The 8,567-nt window shown below is 51.9% G+C and overlaps 2 protein-coding genes across 2 annotated transcripts; both read right to left on the reverse strand.

Annotated features, from left to right (window-relative positions):
• Positions 1–825: 825 nt before the first annotated feature.
• Positions 826–1,887, reverse strand: LOC127771910 (uncharacterized). Its single transcript, XM_052297858.1, has one exon. It carries the CDS (start codon positions 1,885–1,887, stop codon positions 826–828), a length of 1,062 nt encoding a protein of 353 aa, XP_052153818.1.
• Positions 1,888–4,970: 3,083 nt separating this feature from the next.
• LOC127772311 (LOB domain-containing protein 22-like) lies at positions 4,971–5,354 on the reverse strand. The gene has a single exon (XM_052298343.1). The coding sequence runs from the start codon at positions 5,352–5,354 to the stop codon at positions 4,971–4,973; it is 384 nt and encodes a 127-aa protein (XP_052154303.1).
• Positions 5,355–8,567: the final 3,213 nt, after the last annotated feature.

Genomic DNA, 8,567 nt, shown 5'->3' on the forward strand with positions numbered 1-8,567 from the left:
TGGCATTTCTTACTTCCTTTTCAAGACCCTCTTTCAAATAAATTATCTTTAGTTAAAATGCTGTTTCTCAGTGCCAACCAGATGATCGCCTGCTGGCTGATGATTGTAACACTGTTGGAAGGGATCAAACATGTGTGCATAAAACTAGAACTTGTAAAACATAATTCAATACGCCCTATTGATTCAAATTGGCAGCGACATTTAAGTTCAATAGCAAACTTGCTGGTAACTGGTGAGGCACCTCATTGTGGGTCCAATTTTCTGTTCACCAAATAAGTAAATAAGTGTTGAACATGCTGTAGTTTGCAAGGAACACCCTGTCTATCAATTCCTGTGATATTCCGATGCCTATGACTGATATATAGCACTATATGTTATCTACTTATCTCCTCAATGCTCAAGGAAGTTTACTGTTCTGTTGCACATGAGCCTTTTTTGCAACTTCTGAACATGAAAAGGAAAAGCTTCAGTATTTTGCTTCTCCCAGAGGAAGAGATGATCTCTAGCAGTACAATCAAAAGGAGGGCCGAACTGTTCTAAAAGCAAAAATTTCGGTTTACAATAATTTCCCATCACGGACTATGAGAATTTTATCGTAGGCCATTGTCTTGCAAGAAGTTTACATCATCAACAACTAAGGGGAATTTCGGTGTAGATCAATGTTTTACAAGAATATTCACTAGTCGTGTTTATGCATGATTTCTAATCGAACGGACTAGGTTATCAAGAATTCACCAAAGCATGATGATTACGAGGAATTAACGAAAGCATTTTGATGGATATCGGACAGGACGGACCTTCCATTAATTGTCGCCGGCGGTGGTATCAGGGCTGGGTCCCGGAGGACAAGTCATCGTCGACGGCGAGTAACCTGTCGATGTCGAAGACGTCTTTGATTGGGTCGACGGCGAGCTCGCCTGGGCCTGGCTCGTCGGCGCCGAGGAGGATGCCGGTATTCTCTTGGAGGTCCGCGCCCGAGCCACCGAGCACCCCGATGCCCGCTTGGGCGCCGCTCACGGGGTCGACGGCGAGCGCGTCCTCCTCCTTGTAGCCGTCGTAGGTCTCGTCGGTGCCGAGGAGGTGGAAGGCGATTTCGTCGAGGCGGACGCGGGCGAGCTCGTTCGTTAGGCTCCGCACGACGCCGGCGACGCCGTACCGGGGGTCCCTGGCCCAAGCATCCGCCTCGTAGACGATAGCCGCCATGAGATCGTCCCTCTCCTCCCGCCTGGTTTCCTCCATCATCCGGAGGACGTTGTTGAGGCGGAAGAGGCGGTGCACGTTCCCGAACTGCGCCGGTGGCTGGCCGGCCGGGAAGTAGGGCGCCAGCAAGCACTCCGGCCAACAACTCCTCGAAAGGTACCTGCACGCGGCGCATCTAGGCTTGTTCTTCTTCGTCGTCGTCGTCCCGCTTGATGACGAGGTCGTCGAGGACGGCTTCGACTCATCCTGCGCCATCGTCGGCGGGTGGACGACGAGCTCGGGCTCGGGGAGCGTGGCCACCGCCGGCGGCTGGTCCTGGTCTTGGCCCTGGAGCACGGCGAGGTCGGCGCGCGCGGTCCCTATCTCGAGCTCGAGGGCTCCCACGACGCCGGTGGGACCCCATACGGGATCTCTGCCCCACGCCTCGGCCTCGTAGACGATGGAGCTGAGGATGTCGTCGAGGTACTCCGGCCCGGCCTTGTGAGCCAGCTCCAGCACTTTCCTCATGCCGAAGACGCGCTCCACGCTCTGCAAGCGCTCCGGCTGGCTGGCCGGGAAGTGGGGCGCCAACCGGCACTCCTCCGGCGAGCAAGCACGCCGGAGAAACTTGCATGCGGCGCACCGAGGATTCCTCGGCGACGGCTTCTTCGCCGCCCCGCTGCTGGTGGATCGCGACGGGTCGGCCATTGCGTTGAGGTCGACCAAGACTTGTGGTACGGGAATGGCGAGGCGAGGGCGGCGTCGGCTTGCTCGCTGCGGCGACAGGAGAGCGAGCGAATATATACAGCGGCAGAGCTCGAGCTCTCGCCGTCGCCGGCCTACGTGGCGTTGGCCGCTTGGCTTGCGTGTTCGATCTGATCTGGCAGTCGGTTAGTTACGTGGGGACCACGTCACCTGGGACCACTTGCTCCATGTCCGGCCCTGAGATTTTGTGGGCCCCACACCCCCCGGTGGGATGCGACTTGCGGAGGAAGTTGTGCAAGGCCGGCGGGCGGCGGCTGGCTTGCCCACGAGCTGTTTGAGAAAATGTCTCCCCGCCGCCGCCTCCGCCGCCGCGGCCACGATGGAAGGACCGAAGGAGGAGTGTGCGGGAGGAGGAGGGGTGGCTGCTGGGGCTTGGATTCGGGAGGAAGATGGTGGCGATCGCGGGCTGGTGCTGCACGGCGGCGAGCTCGGTAGCGCCGAGCTGTGGACACAACACGATGCCTCCGTCCGCTCCCGTGGCCGGACAACCGCTTCCTCCGCTCGCCGCCCATCAGTCGCTGGTGCCACCTCCCCTGTGGCCTCCTCCCTTCACCGGTGCCACCTTCCCCGTCGCTCGTCGTCAACTTGTGAGTTGGTCGCTCCCCTCAATCTCTTCGATCTCCTTCTCTCCCTGCCCTGCTGTGCATGCTTCTCGTGGGATTGTGTGCCCTCGATTCGGTTGATTTGAAATTGTTCTCGGATGTTATATTTGGGGATTGAATGATTGATCTGTGAGGCGAAGCTGTTGGGTTTCAGTTCTTGCAAGATTCTTGCGCTTTTTCTTGCTGTCTATTGTATTGAAAAACTTTCCTGCCTACTCACTCAACATAATGTTGTTCTAGTAATTTAGTACAAGTTCTTGTGAATTCATGTTAGAAATTTGATGCATATACGTTATGCTAACTGTTGCTTCCAATTAGTTGATTTTTATTGTGGTAGACCAAAAAAAAACAAAAAAACTACGGATTACTACCTGATTCTTTTCATGATCACTTCTTTAACTTTAAGTAAATAATGTGCGGTTGAAGCTACCAAGTTTTTAAGCTAATTCATCTCCCGATTCCTGAACCTTGTTCTCCTATGCCATTTTGTTTGGAGCAGTATATATACATCTTATCTGTTTTTAGTGAGTATATTATAAGATCCTGCTACTCTATATTGTTCATAGTTTTCACCTCTTATTCTTGCGCTATCTTTTGCATTCTTCAGATTCTTATTTTGCATGATTGGTACCACATCAGTTTTACGTAAAAGAAAAGGTACCACTTCAGTTAATAGATAGTGAAGATAACATGGAGGAAGAGAGTTCATGAAGCTGTAAGCAGAATTGCAAGGTTACTGGATGAGATATGAGATTACTCATATTTAAACTGAGAAACCAGTTTCACATGCCATTGCAAATGTCCTATTGAAGCTGTTGATTCATAGAGATATTGACAAACTTGACAAGAGGATGATGGGAATAATGGCACTGATCTGGAAAACCGAAATGCAGCCTGTTTTAAGCAGAAAAATGCCTTAAAATCCAACTAACCTTGTCTATTATACTTTACATGGTACTGGATTAAATCCCGGTTACCTTTGCAGAAATTGGAGGAAAAGTGAAACAGAGGAAGGCTGAATTCCAGGAGCCTGGAGCAATGATCAGCTGGAAGAGAAGGGAGCAACATCTGAAGAATACAGGAGGGAGATCAACAAGAAACATACTTCAAGCGCTGAAAGTGCCTGCTGAACATTAGAGCTTTAAACTTGTTCTTTTAATTTGTTCCTGGAACTTAAGCTGTAATGCCTGGTGTTTTTGTTGATGTCTGCTCTCAGTTTGTGCTAGTGCTAGTGATGGGATGGCATCACAAACTACCTGTTCTGAAAGCTGCACATTATGCATGCTAGTCGTTGTTTTTCAGGCTCGAAAATACTCTCTTCGTCCCAAAAAAAAAAAGCCAACCTAGGTACAGATAGGACATGTCTAGATTCGTTGTACTATGTAATGTCTCATTGATACCTAAGTTGGCTCTTTTTGGGACGGAGGGAGTATGACATTAGCTGGTACATCATTTATGAATGTTTAGTGTCTGTGAATGTAACTTTTAGCTTTGTAGCTTAGCTTCCAATATAAAAATTGTACTATCTGGTATTGTAGCTCTGGTTCTCTTAATTATCATCTACCTGAGTATTTATAATTTTGTAGCCTTTGTTCTCTGTTTTTTTTTCTTAGTCTTGGTTATCTTAATTAATTACGAGCTATCTGGTATTGTTTAACAAAGCTAAATGGCATAGCCATGAAGCCTTGATAACTGTTTACCATACAATAATCAAATAGACGGCAGGCACTAAAATGATCTTCGTCAAAACAATCAAACTAGAGTCACTGATACATGGCTAGATGCGCTACATGATGACAACAGCATGCATGCATGAGCCACCCGTGGTCAGCAGCGAACCTAGAACAAAATCTACCGAGGATCCTACACATTTCACCCGTGCTCAGGTTCTTGTCCAGCCCCATTGAAGACACTAACAATATTATTGATGTTAAGGAGACAGTACGCGTTGAAAGGATCTTAGTATTATCTAGGAGGTGAATAGGCGTTCCTTGAAATTCATACTTTGCAGGGAAGTAAATAACCTGAAACTTCCGGTCTGAATCTGGAACTTCTGGTCTGAACCCAAACGCCACACGTAGAGTTAGATATAGAGATAAAGATGGAGAAGTGTGCAAAGTTTTCTACACGCCCTTCAACATAATAATATTATTATAAGACACTTTTAAATACAAATATAATCATATATGACATACAGTAAATAGAGGAGTAATTTGACATCCTTTGGAAATACCGTCGCACCCACTGCACGGCAACGTGTGGGGGTGCTAATCCTAGTTATTTCCAAAACATGGAGCTAAACTCTGAATTCAGATAATTAATTAATATTGCAGCAATCTAATGAGTTACTAAGAAAAATATAATCTAATTGAACCGTCTCCACAGCATGCATATATAAATGCGGATGGCGGTGCGTAGGCTTAGTTAGTGGCCGTCCTCCGGCGGCGGCGGCGGCGGCTGGGCTTGCTGCTGCTTCTGCCGGATGGCGGCGATCTCGGCCTTGACGCTGGCGAGCTCCTGCTGGAGGTTCCGTATCACGCCGTAGGCGCCGTGCACGGGGTCGGCGGCCCTCGCGTCCGACACGAAGACGATGGACGCCATGGTGGCGCGCCGGGTCCCCGGGTCCGGCCCGGCCGCCTCCAGGCGGCGGAGGATGCCGTCCACGCCGTAGAGGAGGTTAGCGTACTCGAAGCGCTCCGGCCGGTCGGCCGGGAAGTAGGGCGCCAGCGGGCAGCCCGCCGGGCAGCTGGGCCGCCCCTGGTGCGCGCACGCGGCGCACGGCGGATGGTTCGGTGGCAGGTCGGCCATTGCCGTCGAAGACGATCGAGTACGACGACGACTGCGCGCGGCGTGCGGTCAGCGAGGGGTTCTCGTTGAAAAATCCAGCTAGAGATCGACCTGTGGCTCGCTCGCTTCGGCCACCGGAGCAAATATATAGACACTGCTCGCCCACAAATAATCCGATTCGGTCTGTGTACGTACGTGCGTGCGCACGTCGAGAAAAAAGACGATCGATCAACAAGTCCGAGTCGGATTCACTGTTAAGAAACCAGGGAACGGATCGGAATATATACCAGGAAAATGCAGAAGACTTATTTTTTTTTTTTACAGAAAACAGAAACCATGCATGCTTCGTACGGCGAAGGCCTCATGCGTGTCGTCTGGCAGCATTTCGTTAGCTGACCGGACCTGATCACGCGTGTCGTCTTGCTGTTTCGCCGGCGGCGGTGTCAGGGCTCGGTGGGTGCCAACGGCCGTGCAACGGATTGGAGCTAGCTAGATGCCGGGAGCGCGATCGATCAGGGCGTGTGCGCGCGTGGTGTTCCGAATTTTCGGATTGAGACCACCTATATCTATTTGTCGATAAATTTTCTTCTAAAAATTTGATAGATGCAATTATAGTATAATCGTAGTGTAATTATATTGTCACTTGTATGTAATTACACTGCAACTTGCTTGTAACTATAGTGTAACTTGTATGTAAGTTTCACGTAAATTTGAATCGTTAGATCTATTACAAGATTTGTTCTGGTGAGAAAAAAAAAATCATAGCACACACATATGTGAAAGGATTTGTTCCCACGACCTCCATTTTACCCAAATAACATATTATGGAGAGATTTTTGAAAGTTACATACAAATTACATTGTAGTTACAGTGTAATTACACTATGATTATACTGTAATTACATCTGTCAAATTTTTGGGAGAAAATTTATCGGCAAATATATAGCAAAATTGTTTGGGTTAATCGCGCTAGTGTACGCATGTGTGCCGGCCGGATTCTGTTTTTAGACTTTGCTAAAAAAGAAAGGAAACATTCCTCACAAATTGTATCCCAACTTGTTCCATTCAATAGAAGACACACAAAGTCACAAAGATAGGTCCCAAATTAAGTTCTTTGTTCTTTGGCATTGCCGAGCAACTAGAGTCCCTGCCCGCAAGGTGTTCGATTGAGGTTCTAGGCAACCAGTGATCGATAACAGAGCTATGAGAACTGCCCCCGTGTCGTTCCAGGGGCAGGGGCGACACGGGCGGCGACCACCGCCGCCTTCCTCCCTCCTCCACCTCGCCGCCGCCCGAGCAGACTGCCGGAAACCACGCGGCTGCGAGGAAGGCGGCGGCGGGGCCTTCCTTCTCCCTCGAGGGCGCGGGTCGGTGCCCACAACCCCGACCAGTTGGGGGGCGGCGACGGTGCGGCGGCATCGGTGTCGGCGTCGGAGCGTCGGGCTGGGCGCGCGGAGGCGACCGGGTGCGGAACAGCTGGGCGGAGGCAGCTAGGTGCGGAACGGGGGCGGCGGCGACGGCGCCGGATTTGGCGTCCCTCGCCAGATCCGGCGGTCCGGCCTCCTCCCGGGACGACGGCGGCACCCAAGGAGGCGGGGAAGGGAGATGCAGGCGGCGGGAAAGGTGGAGCAGCGGCAACGGCGCTCCCTCGCGTCGCCTCTCCAATCCGGGCTGGGGGAGTGGTCAGCGCCGGGGAGGCGCGGAAACCGGCAGGCAGGGGCGGCGTCACGGTGGACGGGCGACAGCAGTGGCGGCTCGCTCCCGTCATGGTCGCGGCGCCGCCGTCGGCGTCTGTCAAGCGTCGGTGTTGGCTTCGATAATGCTGCGGCGGCGTGCCCTAGCTGGTCATCCCCTGTACCTGGCTGGATCTGGCCGTCCGCGGCCGGATCCGTCGCCTCCACGCTGGATGGCAGCTGGTCGGTGGGACGGCTGCGTGTGGACGGCAAGCGCAGCGGCGGCTCGCTGGCAGCCAGCCTCCTACTCGGCAGGGGGCTTCTGCCGGTGGTGGGTCTCATCGTTGTTGATGGGCAGCGATGTGCGGATGTGGAAATGGCGGGACGACGGCTTGTGCTGGCGTGAAGCAGGAATAGGGCTTGATGTCCGTGACGGAGACTTCCTCATTGTCGGCCGAGTGTTCTCCCTCTCTTTTGGTTTTCCCCCTTAGCCGGACCCTTTTCTGGTCATGGGGAATGCTAGGGGGAGGGCAGAGGCTCCGGCTTGCTGTAGAAGTTTGCGGCGGATGGATGGCGTTTCGAGGGTGGCCAAGGGCTCGTCTTTGCCGTTGGTTACAATTAAGGTATGATTGCTTCTGAGACGTCATGAACTATTTTGCGGCCATCGATGTGGGGGTGCTTGTGTGGGTGTTGTGAAGATGCTGGCGAAAGCCTTGCCGTGCTTTTGGCCGGTTCGACAATGACGCGCCCGTGGGTGTCATTTCCCTCCTTGGAGGCGTTGTCATGGCACTCTTTTATATCCTCACAAATCTCTCTAGGTGAAAACCTTGTTCCGATTTTCGGACGAGCGGCAGCGGCGTCACGCGTCGTATCCTCCTTGGGGCGTCGCTTCGGAGAAGTTCCAATGCATCGATGACTGTTGATGGTCCTTTTCGGTTCAAAAGCTTTCATATCTTGTGTTCGGCGAGGCTTTGCCTTCTTGGGTTTGCTTCTTTCTTGTGGTGGGCGACACGCTCTTCGGTTGTTTCTGCTGATGAAGTCGAAGCTGCTCGCTGATGGGGTGCGGCGATGCTTGGCAACGATGACATGTTGCAGTCTCTTCCAAGGAGTTCTAGTGCTGGCCGTGTGAAGGAAGTGGCTCCTCGGTGGCTTGGCTGATGTCTATTGTTGGATGCCGGAGCCGCTTTTCGCTTTGGCGACTTTCGTCTTCAGTGTCGTTGCGGTTGTGAAGTCGGCGCTGCTGGGTCGCTGGGGTGGCTAGCTCGGCAACGATAACACTTCTTCTGCGATGTGGAAGCTGTTGTGTCGCTTTTGTATTTAGCTTTGTGGCGACGTCCTGCGATTGGGTTCCGCCGTCGTTGTTAGTTGTGTAGCGGTGGGTTTATTATTAACCGTGCAGTTGTATGGTTTTTGGGCCCGATTTTCCTTATGAACTGGGCCAATTCTATTCATTAGGTTTCAAAAAAAGATAACAGAGCTATGTCGATCGTCACGACGGCAGACGCGGCATGGTGTAGCATGGGGAGCGCTTTCCTCTACCTGCAGCTCACTGGTCACTACAA

The sequence above is a fragment of the Oryza glaberrima genome, chromosome 1 (assembly GCF_000147395.1).
Source record: "Oryza glaberrima chromosome 1, OglaRS2, whole genome shotgun sequence".
Classification (NCBI taxonomy): domain Eukaryota; kingdom Viridiplantae; phylum Streptophyta; class Magnoliopsida; order Poales; family Poaceae; genus Oryza; species Oryza glaberrima.